This window comes from Pantherophis guttatus, chromosome 1, assembly GCF_059756535.1.
Source record: "Pantherophis guttatus breed Tessera chromosome 1, ASM5975653v1, whole genome shotgun sequence".
Lineage (NCBI taxonomy): Eukaryota > Metazoa > Chordata > Lepidosauria > Squamata > Colubridae > Pantherophis > Pantherophis guttatus.
The window spans coordinates 1372088-1394790 of record NC_142063.1 but is presented as its reverse complement, the minus strand read 5'-3'; the positions used below and the strand labels follow the sequence as shown (position 1 = coordinate 1394790).

The 22703-nt window shown below is 41.7% G+C and overlaps 1 protein-coding gene across 1 annotated transcript; it reads right to left on the bottom strand.

Moving 5' to 3' along the window:
• Positions 1 to 2348: 2348 nt before the first annotated feature.
• Positions 2349 to 22366, bottom strand: LOC148116227 (vomeronasal type-2 receptor 26-like). The gene is made up of 9 exons (XM_087883515.1): positions 22250 to 22366; positions 21592 to 21701; positions 20993 to 21210; positions 10727 to 10886; positions 9415 to 9540; positions 8535 to 8663; positions 7350 to 7449; positions 4016 to 4145; positions 2349 to 3253 (listed from the first exon to the last, which is right to left on the bottom strand). Exons 1-9 carry the CDS (start codon positions 22364 to 22366, stop codon positions 2349 to 2351), a joined length of 1995 nt encoding a protein of 664 aa, XP_087739641.1.
• Between the last annotated feature and the right edge of the window lie 337 nt (positions 22367 to 22703).

Here is a 22703-nt window from a genome sequence, read left to right as displayed (position 1 = left end):
TGGGCCTTTTTTCTGCTGACAAACAGCAATTCTGTGTTGCTCTCTGGGAGACTCAGATAGCTATTTCTGCCTTTTAAGGCGTCATCAGTGAGCCACACCCTCTTCTCAGATATCCTCCCTGTAAAGGTACAATGTGTCTTTTTCTTTTTTGTAGGCTTTTATGTGCATATTCTTTCTAGCCAGGTTTTACCTACGTAAACTAAGTTGTTCTACAGCCCTGGTTCTGTGAAATCTCATTCACAAGTTTCTGGGCCTTTTTTCTGCTGACAAACAGCAACTCTGTGTTGCTCTCTGGGAGACTCAGATAGCTATTTCTGCCTTTTAAGGCGTCATCAGTGAGCCACACCCTCTTCTCAGATATCCTCCCTGTAAAGGTACAATGTATCCATCATTGGATGTTGGCAATCATGTTGGCAATCCAATTTTCATCAACAGCCACATGAAAAAGTGCTGCGGAGTTTTGCCCAAACTGGTCCCTTAGATTTTGAAGCCATGATGTTCTTCTTCTGCCAGGACCTCATTTGCCTTCAATCTTTCCTTGGCAGATTAAGTGAAGGATGCTGTATTTTTCTGGGTGTTGCATCACATGTCCAAAATATTCTAACTTTCGCTTTTTTAGGGTTTTGATGATTTCCCTTGGCTTTCCCAGGTGCCTTATCACCTCCTCGTTTTGTAAATTGTAAATATAAAAGACAATCATTGCTTAAAACCATTATACACTAATAATAGAGTCCCTGAGTCTGTTGTGATGAGACCAACCAATGCAGCTCAGCAAGCAAAGCGATAATGTGCCTTACCAGAAACATTCATAACTTTTCTTGCTACTACAATTTGCACCAGTTGTTTCTCGATACTCTTCAAGGGAAGGTCTCTACACGGGGCTTCCCTTGAGGAGCACCCGGAGGCTCCAACTGGTGCAGAATGCGGCCGCGTGGGGGATTATGGGAGCGAGGGGGCGCTCCCATGTGACACCTCTCCTGCGTGAGCTGCATTGGCTTCCAGTGGTCTTCTGGGTGTGCTTCAAGGTGTTGGTCACCACCTTTAAAGCGCTCCATGGCATAGGACCTGGGTATTTGTGGGACCGCCTTCTGCCGCCGATAGCCTCCCACCGACCAGTACGCTCCCACAGAGAGGGACTCCTCAGGGTGCCGTCAGCCAGGCAATGTCGGCTGGCAGCCCCCAGGGGGAGGGCCTTCTCTGTGGCAGCTCCTGCCCTCTGAAACGATTTGCCCCTGGAGATACGAAGGATATTGGATCTCCGGGTTTTTTGCCATGCCCTAAAAACTTTTCTTTTCCATCAAGCAGGGCTGGCTTGACCCCCCCTCCCTTTTAAGCCTTTTTTAGCCTTTTAAATTGTCAATTGGGTTTTAGTTTGAATGTTTTAAATTTTGGGCCACGGTTATATAATTCTTTTAAAAATTTTAATTTTTTGTATTGGTATGTGTTTTAGTTCCGGCTGTGCACCACCCTGAGTCCACTAGGAGAAGGGCGGGATATAAATTGAATAAAATAAATAAATAAATAAATAAATAAATAAATAAATAAATAAATAAATAAATAAATAAATAAATAAATATGGAACATATTGCAATAGTCCAACCAGGAGGTCTTTTGCCCAGGTATGGGTACAACTCGCACATAATCAAAGTTGTGAAAAGGCCATTCTAGCCATAACTGCCCCTGGATCTTCAAGCAGGAGTTGTGAACCCAGGAGGACCCCAAATTTCTCACAGGGTCTGTTTGGGGCAATGCAGCCGAACCCAGCACCATAGATGGTGTAGTCCTTGAACTTGAGGACTCCAAAACCCTAAGCCACTCAGCCTTGCTGGGGTTCAATTGAAATCTGATTTTCCCCATGCAGACAATCATAGCCTCCAGGCAGGAGGACATATGTTTAATATGTTATTCTAATTACTTAACCATATCACATCACAATACTGAGAAGTATGGAGAAATATTTTAATACTTTAAATTGTATTGCACCAAATCTGAAATGCAAATAGAAGGACTTTCAAACATGAACTAAAAATGATATGTCTTTGGACAGAGATGATTATAAAATAGCAATAGGAATACCACTTAGACTTATATACCACTTCACAGTGCTTTGCAGCCCTTTTTAAGCAGTTTACATAGTCAGCCTATTGCCTTGAGCCACTGAGGATCAAACCCTGGCAATCAGCAGAATTAGTTTATAACACTGTATTCTAACACTGCACCACTAAATATTTCCATGATTTCCAACTATTTGAAGGACAAGCCACTCTCTTATTTCATCATTGTTAAGAAAAACATCAAATTAAAAGAGGGGCCAAAGCCAAAATAAATGTTACTACTTTACATATAAATCAGAGATTTTTGTGTCCCATTATACTTTTTCTCTGATTCAGATTGGGCCTAAATAAAATAATGTAGCATTTGGGGAAAAAGATACAAGCCAAGAGACCAGCCCCAGAGGCCAAGATGGAGAAGATCTCCACGGCCACCATGGACTTCCCTTTGGTGCTCAGGTAGGTGGGGAGGAAGCTGATCCAAACACTGCAAAAGACCAGCATGCTAAAAGTGATGAACTTGGCTTCATTAAAGCTGTCAGGCAATTTCCTAGCCAGAAAGGCCACCGTGAAAGTGACAAAGGCCAGGAAACCCAAGTAGGCGAGGACAGCATAAAACATGGAAGCTGAGCCTTCATTACATTCCAAGATTGTCTCTCCTACCAAGGAGTGGAAGTCCAAGTTGGGAAATGGGGGAGAGGTTACCAGCCATGTGGCACAAAGAATTGCTTGGACCAAGGGACAAGCTAAGACAATGGAGTTAGTGAGTGGTTTTCCTAAGAATTTCCTTGCCCTGTTCCCAGGCTTGGTAGCCATGAAGGCCAGAACCACCATGACAGTTTTTGCCAACACAGAGGAAACTGCAAGGGAAAAGAGAATGGCAAAGGCAGTTTGTCGGAAGAGACAGGTGAACTTCCCAGGTCGACCAATGAAGAGGAAGGAGCAGAGGAAGCAGAGCAGGAGGGAGACCAGGAGGATGTAGGTGAGATCTCGGTTGTTGGCCTTGACAATCGGTGTGTCATGATGCTTACGGAAAATCACCAGGATAGCAGTTGTGAGCAGAGAAAAGAAAAGACCTAAAGAGGATAAAGCATATCCCAGGATGTCTTGATAGGAGAGGAAGTGGATCTTCTTGGCAATGCAGTGGTCCTTGTCCTTGTTGGGGTATTGGTCTTCTGGGCAGGGATCACAGAGGGCTGCGTCTGAAATCAAATCTTTGCCTGAGGAGTCCAGGGACATCTGCCATAAGCCTTATTCCCCCTTCATTATTCCTCCATCCCTCTGCTGTGGCATGAGTTCCCCTTTCTGCTATGGCCAGTCCACAAAGGAAGTGATGGAATGACCCTTTGTAAATTTCATGGTGGAGGAAACAAGTTCATTCTTTGTGTATTATTGATGATGGTTTGGCTAAATTGGTCTCAGACAAGGAGGTCTTCAGTTCCAGCTGATCTGGTTTGTTTGCTCTTTAAGAAAAGGCTGTCTCCAGTCACTGGCTTCTTCCATGACTATTGTGGCTTCAAGTGGGAGAGAGGTTGCCATTTCTTCCCTGCTTTTTACTGGAATCGCAAAAAGACTGAGAGATCTGTAGCTAGAAATCCTACTCTTTTGAGTGTTCCTGCATTATTTTTTGTGTTTGTGCTGAAGAGATCTTAACTGCAACTGCAAGGGAAGGTCATGAAAATATCTACTTAACTTTGGGAGAGGGAAAGGTCTCTTTTCCTGATCCAAAATGGTTTATGGAGAAATTGATTACAAGAGGGAAAAAAGGAAAGTTTGATTCAGAAGCACCACAGCACTGAGAATTCTTTGGCTCAGGTTCTCCACTATATATTTAAAATATATTGGTTTGTATTTTTTATTGTTGTTGCAGCTGAGTGTTAGCAGACATGGATAGCTGTATCTCCTCTTCCTCTGACATGTCTATCAACTGATCCTGGAAGATCTGCTTTCGACATTTGCTCTACCTGTCTGATTAGAGATGGTCCCTTCTGGACAAGGGACACATTGGTAGCAGCAGACCTCCTCGCCCTCTGGAACTCTTCTCCTCTCTCCTGCCTGGCACCTCTTCATGCCACACTTGGAAAAGGGCACCTTCTAAAAGAGAAAAGAGAAATGTTTGAGATGGCATAAGCAAAGACTCGGGTTAATGTCAGAGTTCCAGAAAAATCCCAACTCCAAGTAACAACTCTGAAGCAAGCATTTTTCCAAAGTTCTGTTTACTAGAATAGGCAAACTGGCACACCTAGGAAAACTCAAATCTGAGAGGTCCAGGTTTTCCCTCAGTAAATCAAATCCCCCAAAACCATCCCCTCACTCTTATTATTATTATTATTATTATTATTATTATTATTATTATTATTATTATTATTATTATTATTATTATTATTATTATTATTATTATTATTATTAGATTTCTATACCGCCTTTCTCCCGAAGGACTCAGGGCGGTGAACAGCCAAAGGATAAAACACAAGAATACAAAAATTTAAAATAAATTAAAACAGATTAAACAATTTGGCTCAATTTTAAAAATATCCCATAATTAAACAAATTAAAATTAGTATTTAAAATTTAAATTTTAAAATTTTAAAAAGGAGAAGTTGATCACATGCTCCAATCACCACCCATCCCATTTCGAGACAGCACTCCTACCACTCCTTCTCCAGATGCAGGATCACCCTGACCTTGACTGACAGAAAGAATGCTATTATGTCTACAGACAATCCCTCTACTAAATCCCCCCTCCTACTTCCCCACCCATGAGAAGAAGGTGGCAGCATGGAAGCTTCCGGCCTAATGGCTTCCAATGCTTCATTTATTCTTCTCCACATTCCTATTTCAATTGAAAGAAAGTCTTCAAAAGAAATGGTTCCCCTGGGCTTCACAGAAACCAAAAACACCTCCTAGGTGAATCAGGCAAGCACCATTCCTGTCCCTTCAATGGATGCTGGAAATGGGAGCTGGGACCTTGGCATTCAAAGGAGGGCTGGTGACATTGAGCTACAGCTTTGATGAAACAGTAAATGATGAGGATTCAACTGAAGAGGTTGGGAGGGAAGGAGTTCTTGGAGGAGTGGGAGGAGGTGAGCAAAGTAGAAACAGGAGAAATGGGTTCTAATTCTAAGGCAATTATTCTTTCTTGAGGTTAGTAACAGTAGAAACAGAGAGAGGTATCTTGAAGCTTGCTAATTATGAATATCCATGGTTACATCATCAATGACCTATGTATACATATGGTATGAATTAAGTGTAGTGTTTGATTGAAAAGGGGGCAGATGGGGAAAATAGAAATAAATCTATTTAAATAAAGCAGCCATCCTTAAGATCCATAGGGGAAACATTTTCATAGAAGGTTCCTAAAGATCTTCAATGGTTGCCTGAGTTTCAGGAGGTGACCATCTCATGGAGGAGGAATCAGTCTAGAGCAAGATGACAATCTGGGTTTGTTTGACTGTATCACTTTCTTCCCCTTTCCTGAAATATATGACTTGGTTCCTTTTGTCTGTAAGAATCCTTCCCATTGTTTACTTTAGTGCATACTGATAAATCCTGCATGAGATTTAATTCTTGGTTTTGGGGTCCTTCATTTGATTCCACAGTGGGAATAGTCCATAGAATTCACTGTTGCCCACCCAAATGGCATCCCGGCCTTCAAGAAGTTCTTCCCAATCTCAACCCTTTCTAGACCTGCCAAAATCAGACCTGAAAAGTGTTAAATGCAAACCAGGTTTTGCACCAAATAGCTGCCATATTTTATGATTCAACAGACCGTTTTTCCAATTCTGAATTAATCTTTCCCTGAATTTACATCAGTGCCTTTCAACTCACCTCTGTGGGCCAGATGATTGCATCAGAGTTAATGGTGAAATCCTGACCTGGGGGAGCCCCGGGATCGATTTGCCCGACTTCCACAAGGACAATTGATTCATTGAGGAGGAAAACCCAGTTCAGAAGATCATAACGAACAGATCTCAGTCTATTTTCTGAGAAGGAGATTTCATCTCCAGCACTGTTGTTGAACTTGACATTCCTCAAATAGGGAAGAATCTGAGAAAAAAAAAGACTTTCAAAATTGGAGCAATTGGATGAAAGCCAGAAACGAGACATCATGGCTCCTTCCATTCTATCATGGAACTCATTGTAGGAGACCAGTTTATGTCTGAGAAGTTCTACAGCACCACTGGTGGAGATTTGAGCAATCAGGGATAACACCAAGCGCTACTTCCCCAGCACAACAAAATGTTGCCTTTGTGCCTGGGCATTTGTATCATGGCTTCTTCAACTCTAGTTTTAACAAATAATACCTACATATAAAGATTTTAATGCCGCATTCAAAATATCAATGTTTCATTTTCTCATGCTTTATGTGGCTACATACATTTAAAAATCTTTACCTGTAAATTTGTCTTGTAAATGGCAAATGCATCATTGAAACAGTTACACAATTTCTTTCAAAATGGTGTACAATTCCACTGACTTTCTTTAGCTGATAGACAAAGAGAGCAGAAGGCAGGAACCAGCTGTGGCTAAGTGGGGCCATACAGAAGGAAGTGCCTGCCCAGTGTTGTCCCTTCAGTGTCCACAGAGGTCCAACATTTATCCTTTGATGCAGAAAATCTGGATGAATTTTAGACCAGGAACAACTTGGATTCAGGCTACATACAGAGAGAAACTGAGGTGGTTCTGGAAATGTTCCCACAAGGACATCAACTGCCCAATTGAAACACACCCAGATTGTCATCTTATTCTTGGGCTGACACCTGCTCTATGAAACGGTCACCTCCTGAAATTCAGGCAACCGTTGAAGATCTTTCAGGACTTTCTATCAAGATGTTTCCTGTATGGACTTTATGGAAAACTGATTTGGTTTATTTCTGTTCCCCCCTTCCTTTTTCAATTAAACACTACAGTTAAGTCATGTCACTGATTATAATAATTGCTGTTTTAACCTGTTCTGGTATTCACTGATATTTCATGAGTAATTCAAGAAATACATAGAGAAACTTCCTCTCTAAATGATCTGTGAACTGAAGAAAAAGCCACAGAGATTACCTGCCACGACTGGACATTTGAGATCCTCCTTCCAAGCCTTATCATGGCTGGTCGTCCTCCAGATCCATTCATTGCATGTAAAACATGTGCCAGAGCATGAATGGCATTGTAGATGTTGAAACCTTCACCAGTCATTCTTCTTTCAAACAAGGAAGATGAGACATCTTGTAATTTTTCCTTCCCTGTACAGTTTTTCATCCCTGTTGGATGAAATTTTCCTGGTTTGCGGAACCGGCAATCAAATACCTGTTCCCACCAGGACAGGAGAAACATATCGCCTTGTGGGTTCAAAGGGTCCAAAGACCGGAGGAAGTGGCTGAATTCTGAGATATCAACACTGTGGTCCCTCAAATGCAAAGCCCCATGCAAGGGCATAAGAGCTTCCCAGATATCTATACGATACATTACAGTAAGTTTCCAAGAGGAAGTTAGGATCCAAACATTCTGAAGTGATCCAGTTTTATAATTTACATACAAATAAAGACCCAACTGAAGAGCTGCAACAGTTCCAATGTCTCCAAAGAAAACAATGATGTCAGCTTTAAGCCAAATTTTGGAATGTAAAAGCAACTGGACCATATTATGTACAGAATCATCTTTCACCATTTCAGTTAAGGCCACACAGATCTCCTTCTCCTGGAGCATTGGCCTCAGAGTTGAGATGAAATGTTCCCCACTGTCACTTCCAGTGGCCAGAAGCCCAACCCAGTTCCACTGGAAATACAGGAGCAGCTGGACTAAAGCCACAAACTGAGCAGATTCCTTGGGATTAATCCGGAAGAAGGAAGGATAAACTCTTCTGTCTCCCTGAGTGACCTCAAAGCCAACACTGAGCAGGAGAAAGTGAAAATCTTCTTTAAAAGATAAAGCAAAATTGGATGGTCCCCATTGTGTGGTTTAGTGATCCCATCAGTCAAGTTGAATCATTCTAAGATATAAGTTTCTTCCTTTCTTAGGAAGAACCACCAATTAACATATTTGCAGAGTTGGGACATGTCAGAATCCAAGGGAAGAAACCATCAACCAATGACTTATATCATATGAAACGTATCACTGAGCTGTGGTGATGCAGTGGTTAAAGTGCAGTACTGAAGGCTGTAAAGCACTGTAAAGCAGTACATAACTCTAAGTGCTATTTCTATTGCTATCTTTACACATAAAATATTTAAATGAATCCCCTCCCCAGAACCTTTGGGGTAATCTTGCGCTTCTGTGAGTTTGTCTGTTGTTTGTCTATCCCGTCACTGTATCTCAAGGAGCCCCCTTACCTGTGGGACCTTGTAGATGCTGAAGATGGAGGCCATCAGCCTTGAGGATTTCGCATTGTCACCCCCAATGACAGAGAGCAGAGGGTCCTGCCTGTCACATTTATAACCTGGAATCATTCGGTCACGTGTGGAGAGCAGCATGAGACTGATTGAAGAAATATACCATTCCCACTGGCTATGGTCATACATGTGGAAGCCCAGGGAGATGTTGGGCAGGAGAACCGGATCCTTGTTGATCTCTGTCACTGCAAACACCAAGGCCTGGAACTGGTGGAAGTTGTTGGGTGTGGGTCTATAGCGACAGAAAGATTGTGAGGTATTTAGTGAAAGTTTTGTGTGCTGGTGGAGTTTGCTTTGTCTTTGATCGTGGTGGGGTTTTCTTTGGAGCAGGATGTCCCAAATATTAATAGGTTTTTTTAAAAAATATTTTTTATCAACCTTGGTAGATTTGTGAGAAAGGAGAAGTAGGTTTGTGTCCCTATCACACACCATTTTATACCCTTCTATCCTCCCTCCCTTCTTCACTTTTCTCCAGTGTTTTTAATCCTACTCAATTTCTCCTCTAGAACCCTAATCAATTTTATTCTCTCTTGTTCTCTCTTCTTCAGTCTGGTGACCGTTGTTGAATGTTCCTTCTTGACTTTCCAAATTAACAATCTTGCAAGTCATCTGCTTAACTAGGGCACTAAGATTCCTAATAAGTTGTCCCTCATCCCTCTGTACGTGGTTTATCATCTCCCTGATGAAGAATTCTGGAAAGATTGGGAATTTAGCCTGTTGTAGGAGCTTGGCTCTTTATTGAGAAAAACACAGAGAGTGGAACTACACTAGAACACTGAAACATCATTACAAGGAATAGTTTTGAGCAAACAACGCAGACAATCATGTAAATCTTCCTCCTCCAGATGAAACTTACACAAGTTTGAAAGAAAAGTCTAATGGATCTCTTTTAAAGTGGTCGATGGCACCGCCATAATAGGTGCCAAGGGGCAAATTCCCACCAATAATGAGATCACCAGGCCTGTAATAATATTCCTGAATACTGAAACGTTTTGGCAGAAGACATCTGGTTTGCATCCTCCGAGCAGATGTTGGAGATGTTGGAGGAAGGAGCCAGAAGAGCAGCAGCAGCAGGGGAGGCAACCCGGTCATTCTTGTCACCTTCCCTCCTGCGTAAAAAATAAAAATCAAGGTTTGTGCAGAAGCTGATTTACAGGTATCGCTTGAAATCTCCACAGAGTCTTAGCCCATAGTCTGCTCATTCCACCTGGATGGCCACAATGCAAATTTATATGAAACGTTTTTCCCCTTACCTGTGTTTGGGCTGCAGCCAAAGAGAAAATGGATTCAGCTGAGTCTCATCAGAGCTAGAAGTTGGATCTTTGCAAGATACAAAAAGGTCTCCCTCCCTCAACTAGGAAGAGTCATAGAATATTTGCAAGAAGAAGAGGAATATTCAGGTTTTATCTTGGAAGGTTTTCGTAGGTGGAAATTCATAGGGGATACATTCAAAATTACTGTTCTTCTGGTAATTGCAAGGAAAAGCAATTGTCCTACCCACTTGGCACTAGACTTTGTTTGTGCACCAGAAAAGGAGAAACATGTTTATGTCTCTTGTTGCTATTCCACAGGGCAGATGGACTTGAGAGTCAAGAGAAAGTTGGGTGTTTGACTACATGAAGCATCTCATGGAAACAAGATGGAGTTTGACTTTTGCCATAGCTTGTTCAGATAGGATGAGTGCTAATGGGACAGAGTGGCACATGGCAATCAGTTATACACTAATAACTGTGAGCATTAATACCAATGCAGGTTGCAATAACTGATTTATTGATACTCAAGAGGAATGGGGCAATTCTTCTCCCATAGATCTTTAACATAGGCAAATTGTCAGGCTAATTTAAACTCTACAGCAGGTTGTCTAAGAACTTGTTGGAGCCATAAATGTTGTCTGCTGTATTTGTCTTATGACGTAGGTCATCTGAATCCTCAGCTGGGGTGGAAAGGTTACCACCATTCATAGTCCATGTCTGGACCAGCTGGGGTAGTAAGAATGGGTCCATGGTGTTATGTGACTCTCCCCTTTCTCTGAAGCTGGTTCCAGCCAGTGTTGGTTGGAGGGGAGACATTCAGCTCAACCCCTTACCTTCAAGTTGTTTCAGTGAGGTCTTCTCAGTTCAAGGTCAGGTATCATCCATATGATGGAGATATTCAATTCCACAAGCAGTGAAGGACCAAACAATGTCATCAAGGTTTTCTCCTGGTTCTTTACAGCTGTTGGATGGGAAGGAAGAGTCTCAGTTTTAGTGCTACCCAAATTGAGCAGCCATGGATGATTGGAACCCCCCCTCCAACATTGGGTCCTGCATGGCATTGCTCTGCCATGTTTGGGACTCTTGTACAATCTTGGGGTGGACACTCCTCTCCTGCGCAAAGAACAGATCATAGCTGTAGCCAGGAAGGTCTTTGTAAAGCTTCATTTTGTGAAACACAAGGATCTTGAACTTTGGTGAATCTGAACATCCACAAGAGGGACAGAGCAATGGCCTTCACCATATCCTGGGTGGATTATTTAGGCCTCTTTCAGTCAAGATTCAGACCTGGGTTATGGGACAGAAAAGGCATTGGTTGAACTTCCAGATAAGTTTGATAGCAATGGGATGGTGGTAGCACATCCATCCTTGCTCTTCTTGACCTCTTGGTGGCCTTCAACATCAGCTCCTATATCAGGTCCTTGTTAGGGAGTGGGCAAGACTGCATTTTGCAAGTTCTTTTCACTTCTACAGGACAGATATCAGTCTGTGTTGATCGAGAGTGAAGGTCCCACAACTGACTATGTGGGTGCCGTAGTGTTTGGTGCTTTCTCCTCTCCTCTTTAAAATATACATGAAGATACTGGGTGAGGTCATCCATCTATGTAGGGTGAGGTATTATCAGTGTGCTGAAAATGCTCTACTCTACATCTCTGGCCCTGGTGACCCAAGCAGCGCTATTGATATCCTGACTGAGGATTTAGTGGCTTTGGGATTCTGGAGGGGAGAATCTGGCTTCAACGCAATCCTGGAAAAATTAAGTGGATTTGGGTTTTAAGCTCTACTGGATATGAGATTTTACCACCTTTGCCCCAAACAGGCCCAGTGCATAATCCGAGGTCCTTCATAACTCCTGACTCCTGCCCAAAGTGTGAAGTTTCAGAAAGATGCCCTAATTAATTCATGAGCCATGAGCCAAACTTCAAAAGAAATACAATCATTTATTAGGAGCACCATTTTGGCAATATTCGGATACCAGTTAGAACTAATCCCACGTAGATTTACATTCCCCTATGACCCTGTCTCTCCCCTCCTCCCTGGCCATGTCATAAATCACATTCTCCAATTAACCACTTTGGCTGGCTGTGAAACCCAACACCCTCCTACTGATTGCGGTAAGAAAGCATCTATGGAATGTAGCTTCAATTAGGGAAATCAATCAGCTCCATCAGTTCTCCCTCCTTCCTGCTCATGGCAACTTGAAAGCTTTGCAAGTTGACACAAAGAGTAGTTGGCAGTAGTAGCTAGCAGAGCCTTTGCAGAGGTGTGTTTTGTGTGCCAGTTGCACCCGTTCCTGGTTCATGATGGTCTGTTCACAGCTATTCATCCCCTGGTCACCTTCTGAATGGACTGTTGTAAGGCATATTCTACATGTGACTGACCTTGAACAATATTTAGATGTTTGAATTTGTGCAAAATGCAGCACTGTGGGAAGCTATGTTTGCTCCCAGAACAGGACATCATACTTCTGCCTTATGAAGTGCATAAACTACTGGATTTTGTCCAGATGGAATTAAAGATACAGTTTTGACCTTTAAGGTCCTATATGGATGGGACCAGGTTCTTTGGAGGGACCTCCTCTCTCTGGTTTCATCTACCTGCCCCATCAGGTCAGCAGGAGGGGAAATGACAGGTCCCATCTGCCAAAGAACTTCCATCTGTTGAGGCCCAGGAGACAGGACACTTCTGCTATGGAACCCACCCGTTGGAACCTTTATTTGATTGATGAAATGCTAAATAGCCCTTCTCACTCACAGAGGGACTCTGGGTGGTATACAAATCAAACATTAAAAACGTACTTTTTCTGCTGATGTGGATTGGGAGATGTTAATGTCATGGGATGAAGATGGTTCCATAGGTAACCTGGACCAATGCCATGTAGGACTTTAAAGGTCATAACCGACACCTTGAATTGGACCCTGAAGCAGATTGGCACTCAGTGAAGCTTGTGCCGCAGAGGTGTCACATGTGCCATTCATCCGCTGCCCAAAATTGCCAGACGGCTGCATTCGGTACCAGCTGAAGCTTCCAGATACTCTCTAAGGGTAGCCCCATGTGGAATATTCCAAACAGAAGATGACCACCGCATGAGTGATTGAGTGCAGAGCCTCATCCAGGAAGGGACAAAACTGGTTAACTCTATCAAGTTGAGCAAAGGCCCTCTTAGCCATGGCTGCTGTGATTCTGGGAGGACCCCCTGATTTCGCACTGGGTCTGCCTTGGGTAGGGCAACCCAATTATGCCCCCCTTAGATGAGATTAGCCCTGACCCTATGGGCCGTTATTTTATTCATTTAAAACTTTTATATTGCTGGACCTCTGGTGAACATGGCTGACTAACCACTCTAGGGGGAGTTTCCTCTGGACAGAAGCTTCTTCAACCCAACAAGGAACTTTTTATGACTTTCCTGGGTTAGGGAGGGTCCCAGAATCACCCCAGGAGATCCTCTGAAGGGCAGTGGTCTGCAGAGCTGTGCTTTGGAGTGAGCTGGGGAGCCATTCAGCTGGAGGTGGGGCTGCCATCACTTCGCTGTTGAAAAAGCAGCCATTTTGGAATCCATTTTTCAAACAGACAATAAATCAGGCCTTTTGTTTTTTAACCACCTTATGGGATTATTATTAGCTAAAAGAGACTTTTTTTAGTCACAGCCTGTTATATTTTTGAAGAACTGCGACATTTTTGAGATTCCTTTATCGTTAAATGACAAAGAAGGAAGAGGGTTGCTGGAGGCAAGCTAAAATAAGGAAATGTGGAGTGTCTTTGATGGTGAAATATAAGGACAGAAAGTTGTGGCTCTATTTTATTACTTTTAAGGAATCTATAGCTTTGGATTGTTTTGTTGTGGGTGGTTGAAACTTTCTGATTTTTATGAATTCTCATTGGCCAGGAAGCATTCACTGATTGATTTAAAAAATCTACTGTTTCTTCATAAGAGGGAGCCAAGAAGATGGAGACTGAGGGATGCCTTTGTTTTGCAAAAGAGCTTCTGGAGAGATATCCAAGTAAATCTATTCAGTTCATAGATCAATTAACTTCCAAAGATGTTATGAAAACTACTCCAATAATTGGAAGAAAGATGTATAATTCAGAGATGCAATTATGTTTAGAAAGTTATCAAATCACTGAGGCAATTTCACAGGTATCTGACAATGCAAAGGAATTAGCTGCAATTTTGGTATATAAATCTGGCCCCAACCTTTATGACGATGACTGTTTAAATATAAACCTCCCAGCGCAATTGAAACAAGATTTCCAAGTTAATTTTCAGCTCTTAAAGAGGATAAATTTGGGACCTTTTCTTCATGGATACTAAAAAGGTGGAGAATTCTTTGAGAAAAAGAGAACTTTATATTTATTTAATAGACATTCCAGAGAGGAAAAAGATTTTATTCTGTGTGGATAAATTGGAGGGAGTGACTTAAATTTAATGAGGCAATTGGAGTTAGGTGGATTTTTATTGGTCTGATAGATGTAATTGAAAGAAAGCTTTAATATAGTTTTTGCTGTTTGTAAAGTGGGTTTGAAAATGGGTTTTTCTCTTTCAATATAATGCTTGAATAATTTTTTAAGTTTGTAAAATATAATTGAAAATGACTCTTAAAATATATTTTAAGAGGAAGTTTAAGATGTACTAGAACTTATTGATTATAGAAATGCTTTTAAAGAAAAGTTTCGTGTTTTAAAATGAATGTAAAAAAAATGTTTGTTCCCTTTAAGGTTAAAAAATCTGAAGTAATAGCATGAATTTTGTTAACATGAATGTCAAAAATCGACAAAGATTAATAAGTGGAAATAGAAATATATATTATATATCTAATTTTGTTTTTATTTGGAAATCGCTTCTGGATTTTGTGCTTTTGAGGGGGGAAAATAAAACTTTGATTTTGGTTTTGCTGATTAGATAGGTTTATTGTTAGAGAAATGGCTACTATTTATTACTGTGTAAAAGAAAAAAAACGAAGATAATAAGATGTTATTATCTTCTACTCTGATAAAAAAAGTCGGCAGTCAACTCTTTTTTCACCTCTCTATCCCACACTTTTTCTTTTTCCCCTTTTCCCTCATCTAGTTTCCACTACTTTCATTTTCCTTTGTATTTTATGTTCTGATAAATTAATAAAAAAACCAGAGAAAAACATTGCATTGCCAACAATCTTACAACCAACTCTGGACAATTCCAGATCTAAAATCAAAATACTAAAAAGGTCAGATTAAACTGTGAAATTAAATGCATTAAAAATATTAAGGGAGGAAAGTTTCTCTACCTTTCTCACATTGACCTGGTACCTGTATGGGGGCACCCTTTAAAAACCCTCCCCAACACTCCCCCCTCTTTGCATCTGATCCACCTGCAGCCCACAACCAGTTAGAAGCTTTGGGGAAAGTCACTTGGCCACATAATTGATGACATCAGGTCATGTCACCTTCCCGACTTTTGATGGGATATTCAGAACAGAGGGATGATAAAGCTCTCCAATCTGCTGATATTAGATACAAAACCTTCATGCCTTTCAAAGTCATAGTTTTAAACTTTAAACACTTATAAATAATACATCTTTTCTTCCAAGGTATACTTCCCAGTTGATCACTGGAGCCTCACTGAGGACAACAAGGGTGAATGAAAAATGAAAGACGATTAACTGATATTTTATGATCAGGCAAACCATTTGATTACCAATTACTTAATATTCATTATTTTTAACAAATGAGATTTTTTAAAAAATAAAAGTTTATAATCCCTGCATAAATCAGAGATCCTTGTGCTTCATTATATTTTCCCTACAATTCAGATTGGGTTTAAGTAGGATAATGTAGCATTTTGGGAAAAAGATGCAAGCCAAGAGACCAGCCCCAGAAGCCGAGATGGAGAAGATCTCCACGGCCACCATGAACTTCCCTCTGGTGCTCAGGTAGGTGGGGAGGAAGCTCAACCAAACACTGCAAAAGACCAGCATGCTAAAAGTAATGAACTTGGCTTCATTAAAGCTGTCAGGCAATTTCCTAGCTAAAAAGGCCACAGTGAAACTCATGAGGGCCAGAAACCCTAGATAGGCAAGGACAGTATAAAACATCAAAGCTGAGCCTTCGTTACATTCCAAGATGGCCTCACCTACCAAGGAATGAAAGTCCAAGTTGGGAAATGGGGGAGAGGTTACCAGCCATGTGGCACAAAGAATTGCTTGGACCAAGGGACAAGCTAAGACAATGGAGTTAGTGAGTGGTTTTCCTAAGAATTTCCTTGCCCTGTTCCCAGGCTTGGTAGCCATGAAGGCCAGAACCACCATGACAGTTTTTGCCAAGACAGAGGAAACCGCGAGGGAAAAGAGAATGGCAAAGGCAGATTGTCGGAAGAGGCAGAGGAGCTTCCCAGGTTGACCAATGAAGAGGAAGGAGCAGAGGAAGCAGAGCAGGAGGGAGACCAGGAGGATGTAGGAGAGATCTCGGTTGTTGGCCTTGACAATCGATGTGTCACGATGTTTAAGGAAAATTGCTAGAACTCCCAATGTGATCATAGAAAGAAAAAGTGAGAGCAAAGCTAAAGTGTATCCCAGGGGGTCTTGATAGGAGAGGAAATGGATCTTCTTGGCAATGCAGTGGTCCTTGTCTTTGTTGGGATATTGGTCTTCTGGGCAGGGGAGACAGTGAGCTGCATCTGAAATCAAGAGTCACTTTGCATTACACGAAATATCGAAAAAGGTAAATCATCCTTCAATATTGATTATGCTGGGGACAGGTTAGCCTAAGACAAGATTGTTTTCACGTTTATGACTCAAATTCTCTGCTTTGCATCAAGTCATTGAGACTATTTTTTTTCTTTTGCAGGGAGTGGCATGCATACATAGTTAGACGAATCTCCCCTGTCATGGACCAGAGTAATCAGAAGATACAGGCAGTTCAAAAGGTTGTTAATATTTTTTGCAATATTAAGTTCGCTACCAGAATCTGAACGTTCAATGGTCCAAGCAAATTAGCAATAATCAAAGGAATTCAAGCTGGGCTGGACTTAAATCTCTTGTGGGCACAAAGAGATTCATGACTGATAATTCATTTGACTCCTCCCTTGTGCTCAGCCTGGTCATCTCCTACAGACCCTTTCTCCAACATGTCTATCACTCTCCTGGGAGACTGATAGTCCTGATAGAAGAACCATATCCTAAATAATGAAAAATAAAGATTGAAGCTCACACCCTTCACAAAAAGTTTGGTAGCTGGTTTTTCTGGCTGTAGCCAGATTTGGAATATAAAGTCTAGCATGGTACACATGAATTCTGCCCTGAAACTATTCTGCATTAAACTGCTGAGGAAGAGGGAAGGTGGTCAGGAGGGCAGGACAGTTTAGATCCATCAACTCAGAGGTTCTGCTGAAAAGTGTGAATATTTTGAAAAATGTCAGTCTACCAAAAAATGTTCGTATTTGTTTCTACTGAATGCTTTCCTTGATCCTGGAAGATCTACAATTAAGATGTGCTCTACCTGTCTTATTAGAAGTGGTTCCTTCTGGACAAGGGGCACATTGGTAGCAGCAAACTTGCTCGCCCTCTGGAACGCTTCTCTTCTCTCCTGCCTGGCACCTCTTCATGCCACACCTGGCAAAGGGCACTTTCTAAAAGAGAAAAGAGAGACACTGTAGGTGCCCAAGCATTGAATATGCTTCTTTTATTGTTTTGTATATTTCTATTTCTACCTTCAGAATGTCTTCAAAAGAAATGGTGAACTAGGGTCTATCAGAAACCAGGAAAATCTACAGGGAGATTAAGGGCAGTGCCACTCCAAATCATTCATGGATGCTGGAGATTGGAATAGGACCTTGGCAGGGAAAAGAAGCCTTGTGAATTGAGCTATAGCTCTTCTAAAACAAACAATCATGAAGATCCAGCTGAACAGGAATGATCCACAGAAACCACTGTTGGCTGGCTCTAAGTCTCAACCCTGAAGCTGACCTGACCAAAGCCATCTTGGACGCTTCAACGTTGCCACACTGGAGCTGAGGGATAGGGAGGAGGGATAAGAGATAGCTGGGGTTGTGTAGTCAAAATAAAATACTTTCTCTTGGGAACCAAGGACCTTCTCACACCTGGCCAAAGGAAGGAGGAGCGATGTCGCCAGGCAACTGAGCTGAGCCATGGTTGGACCATGTGACTGATTGTTTGGAGAGATTGACAAACTTTTACTTTTAATTTGGTGAACACTGTGGGAACCCTCAGAGTCGGTTTTCACTAGATGTGTCCCAATATGATATATCCCATAAAGCTATTCTTTGAGGAATCTACCTGCCACGGAGTTTTGCTTGCTATGGGTCTATTACTTAGAATCCTGATTCAAAGTGCATCTTGGATTTCAAGTAGAATTTCTTCATAATCTCAACCCCTTTTGAGCTGTCACTAATCAGACCTCAAATATGTTACATGCAAAACAGGTTCTTCATCAAATGGTTGCCGAGGTTTTGATTCAGTAACTTATTCTCCAGTAAGGAGGATGTTTTGAATCCCTAGAAGACAATGAGCCTTTTGCTGAATTTATTTCACCTTCCAGCTCACCTTTTTTGCCCAGACAATTGCATCGGAGTTAATAGTGAAATCCTGGCCTTGAGGAGCTCCCGGATCTATTTGTCCAACTTTCACAGGGACAAAAGATAGATTGGGGAGGAGAACCCAGTTGAGGAGATCATAACCACCAGATCCCAGGCCATTTTCTGAGAAGAAGACTTCATCTCCTGCACTATTGTTGAAGTGGACATTCCTCAAATAGGACAGAAGCTGAAGGAAGAAATTGGACTAATTGGCTGAAATCCACAAATGAGACATCATGGCCTCTATCATGCTGGAGTAATACCAAGTTTTTAACTACTTCCGCTACAAAAAAAATCTCTTTTCTGCAGTGCCCACAAATTCTGGAGGCAGGCTGTTCCGCTGATTAAACAAAATTCTGGGATGCAACACTAGAGGAATCACCAGCAGGAAAAGGGAGGTCCTAATCCCACTATAAAGGGCTTTGGTTATGCTCCATTCGGAATAGTCGGAATAAATGTTAGAATGTATTCTGTATTGCAACAGAATTAATTACAGAATTATTTAGCCAGTAAATGGCAGCGTTTAGTTTGCATCTATGGTTTCTTTATGTTCTGAGATTTTCCTGTGATAGTCGAAACTGTTAAGGAGCAAGTCCCATTGTGACTCTACACTCTACACTTTATTTGATCTGTATGGCTATGTAGCATCCCCTGCTACCATTTCTATATAATAAAACAGAATTTCTAACATTGGAATGCTGGGTCCAGTTCTGAAGAACTCCCTTAGAAAAAGATATTATAGATTGAGTGAGTCCAACATTTTGGGGCAACAAAAATGGTGCAAGGAGAGATTGGAGGAGCTGAATATATACAGCCTGGAGGACAGAAGAGAAAGGGGGGACATGATTGAAACCTTTACATATATTAAGGGTGGGAATAAGGTTCTAGAAGTCAGTGTTTTCCATACTAAAATTCATACGAAGTACAGGGGAGGGGGTCTTGCCCACAGGAGGGAAGTTCAAAAGTAATGTTGGAAAGTATTACTTCAGAATCTGAATTAGAATCAGAATAGAGCTGGAAGGGACCTTAGAGGTCCTCTAGTCCAGCCCCCTGCTCAAGCAGGAGAACCTATGCCTTTTCAGACAAGTGACTGTCCAGTCTCTTCTTAAAAACCTCCAGTGATGAAGTGGCCACGATTTCTGAATGGAAGCTGTTCCACTGGTTACCGTGTTTCCCCCCAAAATAAGACCCAACCGGAAAATAAGCCATAGCATGATTTTTTCAGGATGCTCGTAATATATAAGGCCTGCCCCCAAAATAAGCCCCAGTTAAAATTGTCAGCCAGGCAGACACATTTAGTACTGTATTTCCCTGAAAATTAAGATCTAGCCAGAAAATAAGCCCTAATGCGTCTTTTGGAGCGAAAATTAATACAAGACCTGGTCTTATTTTCAGGGAAACACGGGTAATTGTTCTCACTGTCAGGAAATTTCTCCTTAATTCCAGATTGCTTCTCTCCTTGATAAGTTTCCTTCCATTGTTTCTTGTCCTGCCTTCTGGTTCTTTGGAAAACCAATTGATCTCCTCTTCTTTGGGGCAGCTCCTGAAATACTGGAATCCTGCTATCATGTCACCATCTAATGCTTCTTTTCTCTAGACTAGCCAAACCCAATTCCTGCAACCGTCCTTCATATGTTTTAGTCTCCAGGCCTTCAATCATCTTAGTTGCTCTTCTCTGAACTTTTCCCAAAGTCTCAGCATCTTTTTTTTTCCCCCAGAGAAAGAGTAGTGGATGCTTGAGACCAACTGCCAGCAGAGGTGGTGGTATAATAATTTGTAATTAGTTTTAAACATGTTTGGGATAAACACATATCCATCATCCAACAGAAATTAAAAGTAAATAAAATAGCATAAAAATAAATAAAATGTAAAATAATAATTAGAATAATAATAAGTAAAAGAGAAAACAAAAACAAATAAATCCAAAGGGCAGACTTGATGGACCACAAGGTGTCAGCCTCCGTTCTTTCGATTCTTGCTTGCTCGGCTGCCATGGAAATGGGGGAGTTGGAGTTAGGGGGATTCTTGCGGGGGAAGCTTGCTGAAGGAAAACGAAAGTGAATCTTTCCTGCAGTTCTTTCTTTGAAGTTGATCAAAGGAAGGTCAACGGTCGTGGCATACCAGGAGGAGGACACTGCCAGACGTGTGCTCCCACATGACCCCGGAGGACCTGTGGATTGGATGATTTACGCTGGACAGTTGGGAAGAGATGCTTTCTATAGGTGATTTTCGCGCCTATGCTTCAGATCTTGCTTTTCTATGGTTGCATTCAGTTCATACTCAGTAAAAGCACCTTTCTCAATGAAAATGGAGTTGGGGTTTTCCTTTCTTGAGTACTGAAAGGAGGCACACCTGAGACAAGGTTTTTTTCTGTTGTCAGCCTCCTATGATTCTGTGTTTCTAATTATTCTCCCTGTCAGGAATTTTCTTCTCTTGCCCTCAGGTGCTTTGGAGTATAGGTGGATTCCCCTCATTACTTTTCTAAAAAATAGTTACTGTTTCAATCTGATTTGATGCAGATTTGATGCAGAGTAATATAATGCCATACAGAGGCTTAATTCAAGGAATCCACATCGGGAGCTTCCTCTCTAAAGAAAATCACAGAAATTACCTGCCACGACTGGACATTTGAGATCCTCTCTCCAAGTCTCAGCATGCCTGGTCGCCCTCTGGATCCATGCATGGCATGTAGTGCGTGTGCCACAGCATAAATGGCATTGTAGATATTGTAACTTTCACCTGTCATGCTTGCTTCAAACACGTAAGATGGCAGATTCTGTAAATTCTCCTTCCCTGTACACAGTTTTCTTCCCTTTGGAAGGATGTCCCCTGGTTCGTGGATGTTGCAGTCAAAGACAGTTTTCCACCACAGTGGGAGAAAGACGTCCCCTCCTGGGTTCAAAGGGTCTAAAGACAGGAGAAAATGGTTGAATTCTGAGATATCCCCGGTCTGGTGCCTAAAATGGAAAGCCCCGTGGAAGGGCTTTATAACTTTCAATGTATATTGAGCGTTCAGCATAATAAGTTTCCAATTGGAAGTAAAGATCCAAACTTTCAGAAATGATGCATTTCTCCATTTTTCATAAAAGTACACAACGGCCTGCACATTTCCAATAGTACTGGAGTCTCCAAACAGAATAATCACTTCACCTTTAGACCAAGTGTTGAAAATATGGTGTAATTTTGAATCAGAAATAGTATAAAAATCAGGTTTCATCGTTTCAGTGAAGGCCAGGCAGATCTCCTTCTCCTTCAGCATTGGCACCAGAGATGAGATGAAATGTTCTCCATTTTCATCTTCAGAGGCAATCAGCCCAACCCAGTTCCACTGGAAATACAGGAGCAGCTGGGCTATACCGACGTACTGAGGAAATTCCTTGGGATTAATCCGGAAGAAGGAAGGATAAACTCTTCTGTCTCCCTGAGAAAACTCAAAACCAATGCCGAGCTGGAGAAAAGGAGAATCCTCTTTAAGAGACAAAGTACATTTTAAGGCTGACATTAAGGGTGCCCATTGTATGGTTGATTGCCCCACCAGTCAGGCTGACTCATAGTGAGTGGCAGCCTTCATCTTCCTCCCTTCCTAGGAAGAGCCACCAGTTCCCTATTTTGCCTGGTTGTGATAGATCAAAGAAACAAACTTCATACACAGAATAAACTGCACTGAAAGGTGTGGAAAGATAATAAACTTTTGTAGAAGTCAGAAATTAATTCCTCTTTCCATATTATATCAATACCTTCTCGCAGGGAGAAGTTCCTGAAGATGGGCTACAGCACGAGTTCAAAAGTTCGGAAGACAAAACCTCTGGAATAAAAATGCATCTTGACGTGTAAAATATACAAATCGATTGAACTATACCACGGATTATCTAAGTCATATGCATCCAATATGTCTCTCCCACCCCCCGTGAACACCTTTTCTTTCATCTTTGACTTCTGTTGCAGTTGTGTTTTTTGTCTACTCCACGGTGTATCGAATGGAACCTCCTGACTTACCTGCAGGACCTTGAAGAGGCTGAAGATGGGGGCCATCTGCCTTGAGAATTTGGGGTTGAGACTTCCAATGACAGAGAGCAGAATGTCCCGCCTGTCACATTTATAACCTGGAACCATTCGGCCTCGTGTGGAGAGCAGGGAGAGGCTGAATAAAGTATTATTGCTCTCCGTCTGGTGATTTTCGTAGATGTGGAAGCCAAGGGTGATGTTGGGGAGGAGAACCAGATCCTTGTTGACTTCTTTCACTGCAAACATCAAGGCCAGGAACTGCTGGTAGTTCTTGGGGATGGCTCTATAGTGGGGGAAGAAAAATATTGGGGAACGTAACAAGGAAGCTAGAGTCTGCTGGCAGAGTTTGCATTGCCATATTTTTGGTTTCGTCTGCAACAGCAAGTCCCAAGTTTCATTGAGTTTTTGAAATAAATATTCCTTGACTAAACTTTTATGGTTTAGT

Excerpts from the sequence above, each read along its gene's own strand:
- LOC148116227 (XM_087883515.1), bottom strand. The coding sequence starts at position 22,366 with ATGGTTCCAGGTTATAAATGTGACAGGCGGGACATTCTGCTCTCTGTC. Across the intron at positions 21,211-21,591 it reads GGTATAGCCCAGCTGCTCCT|GCACCAGACCGGGGATATCT; the intron begins GTATTTCCAGTG and ends TTTCCATTTTAG. Across the intron at positions 9,541-10,726 it reads AATGCCATGCAGGACCCAAT|GAGGGAAGGTGACAAGAATG; the intron begins GTTGGAGGGGGG and ends TTTTTTACGCAG.